The following is a 17,829-nucleotide window of genomic DNA, read 5'->3' as shown; positions in this document are numbered from 1 at the left end:
GTGGCTTTATCAGCAGGCAAGGGTGTCCCGAAAGGGTAGGGAGAGACCTGGCTAAATGGAGAATTGCGTGCCTCACAGTGTCTCTTTGTGGAGTAAATGGAACTGCTCAGAGGGGCTAGGTTTTTAAAGTTATACCTTAGTTAAATGTAGTGTAGATTTTGGACAGGAAATCAAATTAATGCAAATACTACATTTCTGAAAACTAATTTTATGCAATGCTTCAGGAAATGCTTTGCAACTCTTTAAGGACTGGTCTTGAACATGTGTTCATTCTTTCTTCATTCTGAGCAAGAGAGAGAGAGAGACAAGTGGTGAGGAGGGGCAGAGGAAGAGAGAGAATTTTAAGCTGGCTCCAGGCCCAGTAGGGCTTGATCGCATGAGCCTGAGAGATCATGACCTGAGCTGAAATCAAGAGTTTGGTGCTTAACTGGTTGAACAACCCTTGGGCAAAGTTGAGCAAGGCCTTGAAACTTCATTCTTAAAAAATGTCTTCAAAGTACACAGACTTGCTGAAATGTCTTTTTAAAGTACATAGGCATGGTAAGTTTTAGCAAATACTTGTTGAATGATGTATTATGTATTAGAAAGTTTACTACTATGCTATGTAGGTGGAAATTATTTTTATTTCAAAACTCATATTACAAATTATTCATACTGTCTCCAATGACTTAAATATTGTAAAATAGCGTTTTCTGTATTCTTTATCTTTCCCCAGGATCTTCAAGGTGGTCATGATTAAATTCTATTCCATTTTTATATAATTTGAAAATTTCTTCCATTATTTTTGAAAAGAGGATATAGTGGCAGACTGAATCTTTGCTTATCCAAATGTTGTTGTTGACTTACGGCTTTCATTTTTACCATTAAGATGTTTTCATCATTTTTAAAAGCCAAGTTAACTTCTCAGGAGTTCAGGACATAGGAGTCAACACTGGCTAAAAGTTTCTAAACTAAAGCTTGTGATCATATTGCCTATGACACAAATAAGAAAATCAACAGACTGATAGAGATTTGTTATCTAGAGGTGCCTGGGTGGCTCAGTCGTTAAGCGCCTGCCTTCAGCTCAGGTCATGATCCCAGGGTCCTGGGATCCAGCCCCGCATCGGGCTCATCGAGGAGCCTTCCTCTCCATCCCCCTTTCCCCCTGTTCGTGTTCCCTGTTTTGCTGTGTCTCTCTCTGTCAAATAAATGAATAAAATCTTTTAAAAAGTTGTTACCTGAAATCACTCAACACAATACAATTGCCCTTGACTCTTTACAGGCTAGCCAATAAAGTCCATACACTAGCTAAAATATCTTGTACCAATCAAAAAAAAGGTGAAACAATTAGTCAATTTTTTAAAGACCACTTGGTTAACTAAAGTTGATCAAACTGATCCTTAATATTTATTCTCAAGTTAGATGTAGAAGTTAGACATCTAAAAAATTAAATACAAAATAGTTTCCAAATGTCTAATGATATTTATGATTGTATTCATTCTTTATGCCTTTCCCCATCATCAGCCAGAGTTTTGTTTTGATTTTTTTTGTTGTTTCGTTTTTTAAGTAAGCTTTACACCCAACATGGGGCTTGAAATTAGGACCCCAAGATCAAGACTTTCATGTTCTACCAATTGAACCAGTTAGGTGCCTCATGCCAGGTGTGTAAATATTACTACATGTCTATCCAGAGCTGATACTCAGTTGATAATAACTCATCAAAAAGAAAGCAAATCCTTTTCAGTCAGGTGCTCTCCTCTCCTATTCCTATTTTGACCAAAAGCAGGTTGGAGATGAGGGGTGGGTCAGGAAATTCCGATATGGTGGAATCTTGGTTTAACTAATGTGTAGGTGACAATGTAATGTGATGCCAGGTGTTACACATGGTAAGTCAGCTGGTCATACATATTATATTCTCCACATTTAAACTCTCAAGGCTTCCTGGAGGATCCATGATAACTGAAATTGATTTCCTTGAATTTGATGTGGCAGTTTTAAAACATAGCTTTCAAGGTCTTTATCATTTTTCCCTTTGAGAGGTGGAATCTCTGTCCCTTCTTTTGGAACTGAGTATCCTCCATTAAGGGTAAAACTGTCTGGAAAGGAGCTAAGTAAGGCCCATGGCTCTCAGGTGTTGGCTGAGCTGCCAAGTCAGCATCATCAACTTGGTTGCCGTGTACAAGAGCTACACTGAAAATGAATCCTCCAGCCCCAAGTTAAGCTCTGCTTGCTGATGCCACATGGAGCAGAAATAAGTCTTCACTGCTAAGTGATGCCCAAATAGTGATTTCTTTCTCAGAAGGCCTCATAGTACTCTTGTGGGACAGACTGAAACACATCCTTACAAACAGAGGCATGCTCTCCCACTAGGCTTTCAGGGTACCTCCACAAACATGGAGCAACGCTCACTGTGAAAACCAGACTGACGCTGCATGGGACCTTTAGCCACTACTCTTACAAACAGCAGTTCCTTTTGCATACTTAATGCCCCTCACTCACTTCTGGTAATACTGTTCTTTTTTCCTGGTCTTCCCTGATGGAGGTGTTCTGGTGAAGCTGGTGCAACTGCCAAAGCACCCCTCCTGATGGTAGCCACAATCCCTTCTTGCTTTCAATTGCTCCACTCCATACTTTCCCATTTTCCCTTGCACATGCTCCAGTGATCAGAAGGGTGAACACAGGGTCCATCCTAGGCCTATCAGAATCCATTGTATGAATTTGCTAAAATTCACCAACAAGTCTCATATTGATGATATGACATATCATATTGATGATACGGTCCATTTAGGTTCTTTCATGTTTGATGGTTTTTTTTCACTATCCCTCACACATACGTATATTTTACAAGTATTTTAGAAGTAAAATTTCAGGGTGAAAATGTATATTTAAAATGTGATAATAGTGTCAATAGACTTGCAAAAATTTTTGTGCCAATTTACACTTTAACTGTGATTAATCACATCTGCTTGGCCACATTAGCCCTTTATATATCAAATCTGTCAGTCTATAACAGTTTGATAAGTACGAATGTGATGTTATTTTAGTTTGTATTCTTTTAATGATAAAAACATATGTTTACATTTATATGTATACATATTTTTAAAAAATTCATTTATTTTTCTTACAATCTGAGCCTGAAGCTCTCAAAAGTAAGATATGAACTACATCAGAAAAGTTCTGAATGGAGAAAGAACATATGGTTTATATATACAGTGGAATATTACTCAACCATCAGAAAGGATGAATACCTACCATTTACATCGATGTGGATGGAACTAGAGGATATTAGGCTAAGTGAACTAAGTCAATCGAAACACAATTATCATATGGTTTCAGTCATATATGGATTATAAGAGATAGCTTAGAGGACCATAGGGGAAGGAGGGAAAACTGAATGAGAAGAAATCAGAGAGGGAGACAAACCATAAAAGACTCTTGACTCTGGGAAACAAACTGAGGGTTGCAGAAGGGGAGGTGGATGAGGGATGGGGTGCCTGGGTGATGGGCATTAAGGAGGGCACGTGATGTGATGAACACAATGTTATACATAACTAATGAATCAATGAACACTTCATTAAAAACTTAAGATATACTGTATGTTGGCTAATTGAATTTTAATAAAAGAAAAGTTCTTATCACATACTATTATATTATGGTTAGTTAATATCAACCCAGTTTTTGATCCTTTGTTGGTATCTTGTTTTTCCACCTCAGGGCTTATGAAATTTTCCTTTTCTTAGAGTTCAAAAATTTTATCACAACTGGATTTCTCTCAAGTTTTCTCTCATAACTTTCTTTTTTCTTTTTGATCTACATTATTGGGAACTTCCAGACTAAGTCCTTCAAAGACAAATCAGAATTCTTTTTAAAAATTTTTAAGTCATCTCTATACCCAACCTGGGAGTCAGACTCACAACCCCAAAATCCAGCATCACGTGTTCTACCAACTGAGCTAGCCAGGCGCCCTGATAAATTATAATTGTACAGTTAAAATTTCTGCACTTTGGCAGGGCTTAGGGGAAGGTACGGGTGAATAGATGGAGAACAGAGGGGGTTTAGGGGACTGAAACTGCTCTGTATACTAAAATGGTAATTACATGTCATAATGTATTTGTCGAACCTGTAGAAGGTACACCAGCAAGAGTCAGCCCCGATATAATCTATGGGCTTTGGGTGGTAATGATATGTCATTGCAGATTGTGGAGGATGTGCATGAGTGGGGACAGGAGTATATGGGAAATCTCTGTATTTTCTGCTCAATTTTGCTATGAACCTAAAACTGCTTTAAAAATAAGGCTATTTTTGGGGCGCCTGGGTGGCTCAGTGGGTTAAGCCGCTGCCTTCGGCTCAGGTCATGATCTCAGGGTCCTGGGATCGAGTCCCGCATCGGGCTCTCTGCTCAGCAGGGAGCCTGCTTCCTTCTCTCTCTCTCTGCCTGCCTCTCAGTGTACTTGTAATTTCTCTCTGTCAAATAAATAAATAAAATCTTTAAAAAAAAAAAAAAATAAGGCTATTTTTAACATATGTAAATTTTATCCCATTAAAAAGAAGGGCTGTAGAAAATTATTTGTATGAGGAATGGGGATGGTGGAAGCTTGCTGAATTAAGAACAGCAGATTATCAATGACTCAGAACTGATGGGTTGATTGGGGAATTATTTTACCAGTCTGTTTATTCTTTACATACTCAAAACTCTCCATATTGAAGAAAAACAAACAAAAAATAAATTGGTTAATTACTGTTATTAGTTCTTCTATTCAGTCAGTTTTAGAAAACAAAAACAGAAGCAGAGAGAGTTTTACTGGAAGGATATTGACAGTGTCCCAGAATCAGTAGAAGGCTGGGAGAACTGGCTTAGCAAAAACACAGGAACTATAGCTCAAGGCTAAACAGAAGGAGCTGTGGATTACAGGAAATCCGCCAAAAAACTGCTCCTCTGGCAGGCCTGTGATCTCTTGAACTTCCAAGTTTTTCCTGGGCTCTGTTACAAAAACGAACACCACCATCTAGTGGCCTCTTTTTGCATCTTTGTGTGGTTGCAGATTTCTTGACTGGTTTTCCAGCTCACCGTCATCTGAATGTTACCTTCTATACATCCTTCAGAATTTTTTCATTGCTTTTTTGGGTAATGTTGTTTGTGGAGAAATCAGGTTTATTGTGGTATAATTTAGAAAAGTAAAATTTTACTTTACAGTTCTATACGCTTAGATAAATACAAGCTATTTTGACAAATAGTTAGATGTGACTACCACCACAATCAAAATATGGAAGATTTATCACTCCAAAAAGTCTCTTGCCCTGTTTTGAAGACCATCTCTCCATCTATCCTCCAGCCCCCAAAGCCCCACCGATCTGTTTTTTCTCCCTGTAGTTTTGCTTTTCTAAAATGTCACATAAATGGAATCATACAGTATGTAGCCTTTTGAGTCTGGCCTCTTTCAGTTAGCAAAGTGCATTGAGATTCATCTATGTTGTCACTTATATTGATAGTCCTCCCCCACTCCTCACCCCCTTTCTTTGTTTTGACTGAGTAGTACTTTGCTGTATGGATGTGCCAGCATGTGTTTATTATTCATTCACTAGTCCAAAGGCATTTGAATTTTTTCCAGTTTTGGCAGTTATGAATAAAGTCACTATAAATACTGTGTACAGGTGTTTGTGTAAACATGTTTTCATTTCTTTTCTCTTTTTAAAAAGATTTTAAAATATTTATTTATTTATTTATTTATTTGACAGAGAGAGACACAGTGAGAGTGGGAGAGGGAGAAGCAGGTTTCCTGCTGAGAAGGGAGCCTGCTGTGGGGCTCGATCCCAGGACCCTGGGATCATCTGAGCGGAAGGGATACGCTTAGCAACTGAGCCACCCAGGTACCCCAATGTTTTCAGTTATCTTGGGCAATTAATTACCTTGATTAGGGGATTGCTGAGTTCTGTGATATATGTATATTTAACTTTCTAAGAAACTGCCAGAATGCTTTCTAAAGTGGTTATGCCATTTCACACTCCAACTACCAACATTTTTTTCTGCTTGTGACCTCCTACATGATTTTCCAATATTGCCATGTTTGACTCCTAAATTTTTTCTTCTGTTATATTGTGTGATTTTTAGATAGGGAAGATGATACCAAAATATTTTAAGTAGAACATTATGTTTATTAACTATTTGTAAGGACTAATTTTTGAATTTTATCTCCCCCTTTCATGACTGGGGTCTTGATGTCATTTGTTTTCATTTTAATATTGTTTTAGAGATTCACATATCTTTTATTTTTCTGTAAAAATTTCCCCATATCGTGCCTGGGTGGCTCAATGGGTTAAGCCTCTGCCTTCAGCTCAGGTCATGATCTCAGGATCCTGGGATCAAGCCCTGCATCGGACTCTCTGCTCAGCAGGGAGCCTGCTTTCCCCCACTCTCTCTCTGCCTGCCTCTCTGTCTACTTGTGATCTCTCTCTGTCAAGTAAATAAATAAAATCTTTAAATAAAATTTCCCCATATCTTGCCATGCTTTAATGTACACGGTTTTCAAAATAAGGACAGAGTACATAATCCTTTAGTGAATCATTTCACAATCATATGTTGTATATTTACAATGTGCTAGTTATGACACCATATTCTGAAAATAAATATTTTTATGGTGCTATCATTTAGAAAAAAATGTTTTCATATATACTATTTAATTCTCTGAAAGTTAAAATACAACCACCCAAAACCAAACATTATTTGTGTGTGTGTGTGTGTGTGTGTGTGTGTGTGTGTGTAAAATAGCAGGCAGTTAAAGGGCAGAGAGAAATAAGATGACAAAACATGAGTTTAATTGGCTAAGAGATGAAGAAAGTTGGAGAAAGAGGTAACAAATGTGTGAGGGGGAGGTTGGGAAGTGGAAAAAAGAAGGACATTCAGTGACTACCAGATTGTGTTACGATATTTGTCCCACCCTGAAATTCCCTTGGGTATCCTTAGGAAGTACCTTCACACTTTTTATAGACTTTTGAAATACTAATTAACTGGTTACCTACCTTTTCCAACAAGCGAGTCCAAGACAAAGAATTTTACTTTGGGCAACTAACACTACCAATAAGGAAAGACATCTTAGATAAAATGGGAGTAGGGGGGCACCTGGGTGGCTCAGTGGGTTAAGCCGCTGCCATCGGTCAGGTCATGATCTCAGGGTCCTGGGATCGAGTCCCACATCGGGCTCTCTGCTCAGTAGGGAGCCTGCTTCCTCCTCTCTCTCTCTGCCTGCCTCTCTGCCTACTTGTGATCTCTGTCTGTCAAATAAATAAATAAAATCTTAAAAAAAAATGGGAGTAGGTATGGAAATGAAAACTTTGTGAAGTTTCTCCTTTTAGGAAAAGCAGCTATTCTTGTAACCTGTCCTAAGAAAAGTGGGGTCATGCTGCTTTTTTCTAGTTACCTAAGATTTGTGGTATCTTGGTTGAAATGAGGCTCTGAATGTGCAGCTAATTCCTAGGAAAAGGTAAAAATAAAAACTTCAAACCAGGGGCGCCTGGGTGGCTCAGTGGGTTAAAGCCTCTGCCTTTGGCTCAGGTCATGATCTCAGGGTCCTGGGATAGAGTCCCACGTCAGACTCCCTGCTCAGCATGGAGTCTGCCTTCCTCTCCCTTTGCCCCTCTCCCCTGTTCATGTGCTTTCTCTCCGAAAAATAAATAAATAATTTTAAAAAAAATTAAAAAATAAATAAAAATTCCACAGAAAGCATTATCATTATTTGTGCAAAAACAGAAAGCATACTGCTTTTCAAAACCTGGAGGACTTCATTTTCTTCACCCTCACTGCAAGCTGTTTTATGAGTCACTGTGTTTCATTCCTATATTTTTTATTTTTAATATACAAATACTCCAAGAGCAATATTATTCACAACAGCCAAAAGGTGACAGCCACCCAAATGTCCACGGGCGGATAGATGGATAAATAAAATGTGGTATACACACACATGCACTCAGTAGAATATTATTCAGTCTTAAAAAGCAAGGAAGTCCTGTCTCATGTTATAGCATGGATGAACCCTGAGGACATTATGCTAAGTGAAATAAATCAATTATTAAAAGATGAATACTGTATGATTTCGCTTATATGAGGTATCTAAAGCTGTCACATTCATAGAAACAGAAAATGGAATGGTGGCCACCAGGGCTGAGAGAAGAGGGGAATGGGGAATTGTTCATTGGGTAGAGTTTCAGTTTTCAAGATAAAATATGGAAATCTGCTGTACACAATATGAATATACTTAGCACTACTGAACTATTCACTTAAAAATGGCTCAGATGGTAAATTTTCCATTCCATATTTTTACCACAATTTAAAAAAATATATATATACCCCCAGTGAATTTATACCCATGAATTTTATAAAGGATAACCAGTTAAAAAATCCTTCAAAATTATAGCACTGCAAATAGATGGAAGAAGCAGTGGTAATAGGGCTATTAGTCTGCTTAAATATATACCCAGTGATACTTGTGGCTTTAAAGAATATTTTGCAAAGTGTATTTTGAATGCTTAATGAAGAATAAAAAGGCTAGAGTCAGTTGGCCTGTTTTGAATCTTAGTTTTCTGGTTTACTGGCTGTATAACCTTATGCTAGTTAATTTGTCTCTCAGTTTTCTCAATCACAAACTAAGATGACAAGGAGATAATGATAGTACCCATGTCATAAGATCATTGTATTAAATGTGCTCATATATGTAATAATTTATAATAGTGCCTCAGCATATGAAGTGTTCTAGCAGGTTTATTCAATGGTCTTCTGCTTTAACAAAACAGTACATTTAAAGATAGGAATGTATCATATATGTGTGGTTATTTTTATCATAATTATTCCTTTATGAAAAGATTAACTACAAGTTTTTTTTAAAGATTTAATTTATTAAATAGAGAGAGCACACAGAGAGAGAGGAAGAAGCAGAATCCCTACTGAGCAGGGAGTCTGACATAGGTCTCAATCCCAGGACCCTGGGATCATGACCTGAGCTGAAGGCAGACCCTTAACTGACTCACCACCCAGGCACTTCTAACTGCAAGATTTTTAAACAGTGAGAATCTATGGTGTGTGTTGTCTTTTGAAATTTTGAAGTGATTTCAAACTTATAGCAAAGTTGCAATAACAGTACAAAGAGCTCCCATATACCCTTCACTTATTGAGAGACTTTAAGTTTTGCCAATTATCCTACAATATCCTTTGTAGCAAGAAGATTCAATCCAGGAGCATATATTTACTCAGTTGTCATTTCTCTACTCTCCTTCAATCTAAAACAGTTCCTTAGCCCTCCTATGACCTTCATTTTCTTTCTTTTTTTTTTTTTAAATATTTTATTTATTTATTTGACAGAGAGAAATCACAAGTAGATGGAGAGGCAGGCAGAGAGAGAGAGAGAGAGAGGGAAGCGGGCTCTCTGCTCAGCAGGGAGCCCGATGCGGGACTCGATCCCAGGACCCTAAGATCATGACCTGAGCCGAAGGCAGCGGCTTAACCCACTGAGCCACCCAGGCGCCCTGACCTTCATTTTCTAAGATGACTATGCTAATTGTATTTTTCTGAGCATTGCACCACATTTCCAGTTCCACATGCTCTTCTAGAATTCTGTCTCTTAATCTAGACAATCGCTGTGCCTCGGTCTATGAACAAAATATAGAGCAGTAGACCTAATTTATGAGGCTAGGTTAAAAAGGCCATGTAACCTTCTATCTGGCTCTCTCTTTCACACAGACACATTGCACACTCCCTGGGAGTCCTGAGCTGACATGCAGAAAATCCAGTTACCCTAAAGCTGTGATGATGAAGAGACCATAGAAAAGTAGACGTGTCAGAGGGGCTGCAACTGTTCCAACCCTCAGTTGTGTGAGTCTTCCAGATCAGGTGTCACAGGTGTGAGTGCAAAAACCTTCACATGATTCTAGCTCCCAGCCTTTAAGCCACTCTAGCCGAGGCCGAGTGGAGCCAGCTCTGGGCTATACCAGATGACAGCTTAGAACTGAGAAGGACTATCCCTGCTGAACCTTGTCCAAATTGTAGCAAAATAAAGAGTGTTGTTTTAAGCCACTAGGTTTTAGGGTGTTTGTTACAAACCAATAGATAACTGGAATAACTGTAGACTGATTATTTTGTGGAATGTCCCTCCAACTGTATTTGCTTGATGTTTACTCACAGTTGGGTTATGTATTATAGGCAAGACCACTGAAGTGATTCAGTGTTTGGTTCACTGCATCCATCGGATAATGTATGAAGTTTATTTGTTCCATTACTGTTGATGTTAACTTCAATCACTTGAATAAGGACGTACCTTCAGGTTACTCCACAATAAAGTTACTCTTTTTCCATGTATGATTATTTTGTAGAGAGATACTTTGAGACAACATAAATAAAACCTGTTCTTGATCCATCTTTCATCCATAAATTTTCCATCCATTGATGTTTCTTGCCTGAATTTATTATTTCTGTGAAGGTTGCAACATGATTTTTTTAAAAGGTTTTATTTATTTATCTGTCAGAGAGAGAGAAAGAGAAAGAGAGAGAGAGCGAGAGAGCACACGAGCCCACAAGCAGGCAGAGTGGCAGACGAGGCAGAGAGAGAAGCGGGCTCCCTGCCAAGCAAGGAGCCTGATGTGGGACTCCATTCCAGGACCCTGCGATTATGACCTGAGCTGAAGGCAGCGGCTTAACCAACTATGCCACCCAGGCATCCCCAAAATGATGATTTTATAATTCAATTATTCCTTTTACTTTTATTAGTTGACGTTGTTCCTTGTATTACAAGGACGGGTTTTCCGTCTATTTAATCAACCATCCAAGGAAGGGTTTTCTCTCTATTTAATCATCCATTTATTTATATCATTATACACTGACGGGCTCCTAATCTAATCAGTGGATGTAATTTGTTTACCAATCTTTTATTTTGATAGATTATCCCAGATTTGGCTAGTAAAAGTCCTTTCAAACTGACTTCTGTATCCCTCCGACATGGCCCCATTATTCTCTGAGTAGATCCTTACTTTCTGGCCCCAAAGGATGTTCCTGGTCATCCTGTCCTTCCTCTGTCCCCGAAATCAGCCTTTTCTCCAAGAAGACATGGTTCCTCTTGTTGAATAGTATTTAGAAACCAGTATCTGGTGGCTTGGTTAGCTCATTGCTACTGGGATCATACTACTTCCTGGACTTTTCTGTGCATAGAGACAAGTAAATATAGTAGAGGGTAGTGAGTACTAATGAAAGGGAAAGGAGCACAAAAAAGGAAAAGACAGAGTTTTGGGGAGGGAACAGAAATATTCTAGACAGAAGATATTTATGTGCAGAAGGCCTAAGTCAAGAGAGAATATGTCATTTTTAAGGAACTAAAGCACTATGGCTAGAGTAGAGAGAAGGGGTAGTGGTAAGAGAGAAGGAAACAAGGTAAACAGGGGATAGCTAAAGCTCAAGACAAAGACCAAATGAGCAATGCTTAGAAGTTTTAAGTTCATCCTGAGAGCAATGGAGAACTATTAAGAAGATTCCAAGCAAGGGATATATGATCAAAATAATTTTTAAAAATATTTAATTAATTTATTTATTTGAGAGAGAGAGAAAGAGAGAAAGAGAGAGACAGCATGAGCAGGAAGGGCAGAGAAAGAGGGAGAGAGAGAATCAAGCAGACTACACACAGCATAGAGCCCAATGCAGGGCTTAATCCCATGACCCTGAGATCAGGACCTGAGCAGAAACCAAGATTTAGATGCTTAACAGACTGAGCCACCCAGGTGCTCCCCAAAATCATTTTCAAACAGTTGTCTTTAATTACAAAACAAACAATTCACATATCATCCTGAAAGGATTTTGAAATACTAAATACTTTCTTCCATATTTTAAGTTGTCATCTAATATTTTTTATAAACTTTAAAGTTAATTTTTGTAATGGAAAGTTTAAAATATTTGTTTGAGAGATGAAATGAGCTTGGATTATACCTGAAGTATTTTATGATATGTACTCACCAAATCTGAAAAGTCATGTGGAATTTTTATCTGTGGATTTTATCAAATGTTATCTAAAAAATGTGTTAGTTTCAGAAACTACAAAATTACATTTAGAATTATCAACATCACTAGTTTTTGTTGCCTATGTTGTTCTGAATTCCGAACAATTTTCACCCTTAACAAAACTATGTATGAGACAGGTAAAGGACTTACAGGTTCAAGATACTTCAACTACTCATTAAAAGAGGTTTCCAGACTTCCCCCTTTTGCCAAAGATGGAGTATCAGGAACTGGATATACCCTCCTGTTGAAACAACAAGAATAATAATAAAAAGTCAGACAAAATAAATGAAACAATGGTTTTGAAATACTGAATATCAAGCATTAAAGGACAGTGAACCCTGAGAGACAGGAAACAAGAGATGAGCCCTTCCATTACCCCAGCTTACTGTCTTGAGGATCTCTAAACTATAGACATAACTTAACTATTAATAATCACATTAAATGTAAATAGTCTAAATACTCCAATTAAAAGAAATTGGCAGAGACAAAAAATCAAGATCAAATTATTTGCTGCCTTTAAAAAAATGCTTTAAAACATAACATAAATACAGAAATAGGTTAAAGAGTTGCAAAAGATAGATCATACAAATAACCATTCAAGAAAGCGGGTATGCTATTTTATTTTATTTATTTCTTTTTAAAAGTAAGTTCTAGGCCCAATGTAACACTTGAACTCCTGACCCTGAGATCAAGAGTCACATGTTCCACCAACTGAACCAGCCAGGCACCCCAGGCATGCTCTTTTAATATTGGACAAATGTCAGAATAAAGAATATACCAGGGGCACAAAATGTCATTTCATAATAATAAAGTAATCAATAACAATTCTAAACATTTGTGACCCTAATAATAGTATTTCAAAATGTATGAAGCACAAACTGATAGAAGTATAAAAAGTTGATAAAATCACAATTATAGAGATTTTAGAACCCCTCTCTCAATAACTGATAGAATAAATGAACAGAAAATCATCAAGAATAGTCTTGAACAATATTATCAACCAACTTAACCTATTTGCCATATATACAACACTCTACATAACAGCAGAATACACATTCTTTTCAAGTACACACAGAACATTCACCAAGACAGACTATATTCTAAGCCATAAAACAAACCTCAATACATTTAAAAGGATTCAGATCATGCAAAATATATTCTCTAATCACAATGGAATTAACTTAGAAGCCAATAACAGAAAGAGCTCTGAAAAATCCTCAAATATTTGGAAATGGAATAACACACTTTTAGATAACCCATGGATCGAAGAAAAAATCAAAAGAGAAATTAGACACTGTCTAGAATCAAATGGAAATGAAAATATGATATATCAGAATCTGTGGGATATCAGTAAAGTAGTTCTTAGGGGGGAAATTATAGAGCTAAATACCTATATTAACAGAGGAGAAAAATCTCAAATTGATAGCTCAGATTCCAACTTAAAAAACTAGAAAAAGAACAAACTAAACACAAAGTAAGAAGAAGAAAGGAAATAAAAGATTAAAGTAGAAATCAATGAAATAGAAAGCAGAAAACAGTAAATAGAACTAAGAGCTGTTCTTCGAATCAATAAAATTGGTAAACCTCTTTCTAGACAGACTGTTGAGGAAAAACAGAAAGCAAAATTACCAATATCAGGAATGAGGAATTTGATATCACTACAAAGTTTAGATATTCAAAGAATAATAAGAGAATATTATGAATAACACTTTGTCTATGAATTTGACAACTTAGACAAAACTGACAAATTCTTTGAAAGACACAAATTGCCAAAGCTCAGTCAAGAAAAAATAGATAACCTGAAGAGCCCTATATCTTTTAAAAATTTACTTTGAGTTAAAAACCTTATTACAAAGAAAACTTTAGGCTCAGATGGCCTCATTGCTGAATTCTACCTGACATTTAAGAAAGAAAGAACAATTCTATACTAACTCTTCTGGAAAGAATAATTCTACACAAACTTTCAACTTTATTCTCTGAGGCCAGCATTACCCTGATAAAAAATCCAGTTAAAGACATTACAACAAGACAGCAAGCTAATATTCCTCATGATCACAGAAGCAAAAATTTGAAAGCAAGATTTAGCAAATCAAATTCAGTATATAAAAAGGAAAATATATAGGGATGCCTGGGTGGCTCTGTTGATTGAGTATCTGACTCTTGGTTTTGGCTCAGGTGATGATCTCAGGACTGTGACACTGGACTGAGTCAGGCTCCACACTCAGCATGGAGTCTGCTTGAGGGTTCTCTCCTTCTGCCCTTCCCCCCACTCACTTGTGCACCTGCACGCACTTGCCGGCAGGTGCTCTCCCCCTCTCTAAAATACATACCTCTTAAAAAGTGAAGAGGAAAATATATCATGATTACTTGAAGCTTATTCCAAGAATGTAGGGCTAGCTTGACACTTAAAAATCAACCAATCAATATAAATTACCACATTAACAAACTGAAAAAAAGAAAAGCCATATAATAATCTCAATAGATCAGATAAAGGACTAGTGTCCAAAATCTATGAAGAACTTAGCAAACTCAACACCCAAAGAACAAATAATCCAATCAAGAAATGGGCAGAGGACATGAACAGACATTTCTGCAAAGAAGACATCCAGATGGCCAACAGACACATGAAAAAGTGCTCCATATCACTCGGCATCAGGGAAATACAAATCAAAACCACAATGAGATAGCACCTCACACCAGTCAGAATGGCTAAAATCAACAAGTCAGGAAATGACAGATGCTGGCGAGGATGCGGAGAAAGGGGAACCCTCCTACACTGTTGGTGGGAATGCAAGCTGGTGCAACCACTCTGGAAAACAGCATGGAGATTCCTCAAAATGTTGAAAATAGAACTGCCCTATGACCCAGCAATTGCACTATTGGGTATTTACCCTAAAGATACAAACATAGTGATCCAAAGGGGCACGTGCACCCGAATGTTTATAGCAGTAGTGTCCACAATAGCCAAACTATGGAAAGAACCTAGATGTCCATCAACAGATGAATGGATCAAGAAGATGTGGTCTATATACACAATGGAATACTATGCAGCCATCAAAAGAAATGAAATCTTGCCATTTGCGACAACATGGATGGAACTAGAGCGTATCATGCTTAGCGAAATAAGTCAAGCGGAGAAAGACAACGATCATATGGTCTCCCTGATATGAGGAAGTGGTGAAGCAACACGGGGGCTTAAGTGGGTAGAAGAATAAATGAAACAAGATGGGATTGGGAGGGAGACAAACCATAAGTGACTCTTAATCTCACAAAACAAACTGAGGGTTGCTGGGGGGAGGGGGGGTTGGGAGAAGGGGGGTGTGGTTATGGACATTGCAGGGGGGGGTATGTGTTTTGGTGAGTGCTGTGAAGTGTGTAAACCTGGTGATTCACAGACCTGGGGATAAAAATATATGTATATAAAAAATATATGTTTATAAAAAATAAAAATAAAAAAAAATATATGTTTATAAAAAATAAAAAATAAAAAAAATAATCTCAATAGACAAAGAAAAAGCATTTGACAACATCCATTCCCGATCAAAACTCTCAGCAGAACAGGAATAGCGGAGAACTTCCTCAACTTGATAAAGGGAATCTATGAAAAACCTACAGCTTATGGATGAAGGACTGAATGTTTTCCCTCTAATGTCATGGTTTCAGTGAAACTGGGTACAGAAATTTGAGAAATTTTGTCTTGGACTTGTTGAATTTAGGGCCCAACATACCATTGATGATTTGACTGGGGATTTGCAGAGTAATATGTATCTGGAACTCAGAGGAGAGAGCTATCATAGAGCCTATTAAAGGATATTTTAAAAGTGGTTTTTATTTTTATTTTATTTTTTAAAGATTTTATTTATTTATTTGAGAGAAAGAGAGAGCACAGAGGGCAAAGCATACTCCCTACCAAGCAGGGAGCCAGATGTAGGAGTCCATCCCAGGACCCAGAGATCATGACCTGAGCCAAAGGCAGATTCTCAAGCAACTGAGCCACCCAGACGCCCCTAGTTTTGATTTTTAAACAAGTACCCCAAAGAAACACAGCTGAAGAGTAAGATGAAAAGAGGGTAGTAAATGGAAATATTGAGGAAAAGCGACACATAAGCTTCCTCCTGTAGGACAGATACAGAAAGAGGGGCAAGACAAGGTGACCGAAACAATATCAATTATCATTAAAAACAAAACAAAAAACAAAACAAAACAAAACAAGACCAAGAACAATCTTACAGGTGAAAAGACACTTCTATGATATCTAAGAGAAATCCAGTTTCAAGAACAAGGGAGGGGTCAAAAGAGTCAAAAGCTGCTGAAGAATTTTAGATATAAGGATCCTGGTACCTTAGCAACAAACACAGGTGACCACTAGAATATATTTAAAATAGGTATTATCTAGTATAGATGGGCTTTAGCCAATCCTTAACGCTGGCACATCACATTCCATTCCATTCCATTCTGCGTGGATATTGATGTAAGCTGAGTCTCTCCTATTGGTTACTACCCTGGTCTCTTGACGCTCATGCAGACCTACCAAGAGAGCACAGTATCCATGGCGTTAGAAACTTCAAGTATCCCCTTTTCAGCCCAAAAAAGGGTAAGTGAAATACATTGACTCAGGGGTCAATGGATTTTGGAACTTTTGTTCCCGATGGTAATAAATTGTCTATCCTTTTCCAGATCAAGTACCCCCTACCTCCTATTCAGAGAGGCAGAGAGGCACATTACCTCACTAAGCCACAATTTCTTTATTAGTTAAAAGCAGAGGGGCGCCTGGGTGGGTTAGTAGGTTAAGCCTCTGCGGTCAGCTCAGGTCATGATCTCAGGGTCCTGGGATCGAGCCCCGCATCGGGCTCTCTGCTCAGCTGGGAGTCTGCTTCCTCCTCTCTCTCTGCCTGCCTCTCTGCGTACTTGTGATCTAACTAACTAAATAAAATCTTAAAAAAAAAAAAAAAGTGGGCAAGAACGTAAATCCTACCTCGCTACCTTCATGAAATAGCTTAGAATAAAAAGAGTTCTTATAAGTCAGGGTTGTTTTACTCTAGCTCCTTGGTACTTGAACCCTGACCCATAGCATGAGCTCAGCAAATGGCTGTATCGTAGAATTGAATATTTGTTAAAAAGGCCTTGTGAATCTGGAAGCTGTTCCAAGTGTTATTTATTTTCCAACCCCGATTTAGTTTCCCAGGTGACCAAATTTAAAGTAATACCTGATCTTGCCGGTAGCCAAGGAGTGGCTGGAAGGACTGTAGCCTCTTTCCCACAAACCATCTGGATAAAAACACGGGGCGCTGTGCAGAGTTTCGTGGCTGGTCCCCTGGCCCAGCGTCCCACCAGATTGCTGCTCGCAAACCTCTTCCTTTTGGAAATTCTGCACCCCCTGTAGAACTTTTGCGGACCCGCGTGATCAAATTTCACTTTGACATCCCTTGAGAGGTCACGACGAAACCCTTCCCAGTAGCCTTGGCTGCCCCATGCCCCACAGCCTGAGATGGGGCCGCGACAATGGCTAAGGGTTCCCCCAGGGGCCCAGCTCTCGGGAGGCTTCCCACTCCGCTCCCCCAGCCTCTAACCGAGGTCCAAGGCTGCCAGCCCGCAAGCCTACAGAACAAGCTTTCTGAGGCTCGGGTTTTCCTCAGAGGCGGGCCTTCGCGGCGGAGGAGGGGCCGACGGTCTCGGGCTCCTCCTCCTCCTCGCCAGGCCCCTTGCCCGGTGCGGGGGCGGGACGCGAGCAGGGCTGTTGGGTGGGGGCTCCTCCCCGCCAAGGGCGGACTAAAGGAGGCGGAGGCGGGTGGGGTTCCTACTGGGGGCGGACTTTGGCGGCG

General features: G+C 38.7%; 1 protein-coding gene and 1 long non-coding RNA gene across 2 annotated transcripts in view; one reads left to right on the top strand and one right to left on the bottom strand.

Moving 5' to 3' along the window:
- Window positions 1–193: 193 nt before the first annotated feature.
- On the bottom strand, window positions 194–17,820 carry LOC131824961 (uncharacterized). Its single transcript, XR_009351060.1, has 4 exons — window positions 17,215–17,820; window positions 16,349–16,534; window positions 12,158–12,248; window positions 194–283 (listed from the first exon to the last, which is right to left on the bottom strand). It is a non-coding gene; the product is annotated as an uncharacterized LOC131824961 (long non-coding RNA).
- The window catches only part of GMPS (guanine monophosphate synthase), a 70,348-nt gene continuing 69,021 nt past the window's right edge, over window positions 16,503–17,829 (top strand). The window contains exon 1 of the mRNA XM_059163695.1: window positions 16,503–16,601. Coding sequence (XP_059019678.1) covers window positions 16,527–16,601 — 75 coding nt within the window. The 5' untranslated portion in view covers window positions 16,503–16,526. The remainder of the gene's footprint in view (window positions 16,602–17,829) is intronic.

Source organism: Mustela lutreola, chromosome 2, assembly GCF_030435805.1.
Source record: "Mustela lutreola isolate mMusLut2 chromosome 2, mMusLut2.pri, whole genome shotgun sequence".
In the NCBI taxonomy this organism is placed as follows: Eukaryota; Metazoa; Chordata; class Mammalia; order Carnivora; family Mustelidae; genus Mustela; species Mustela lutreola.
The sequence above is the reverse complement of the archived record's forward strand: the minus strand, read 5'-3'. Positions and strand labels throughout refer to the sequence as shown.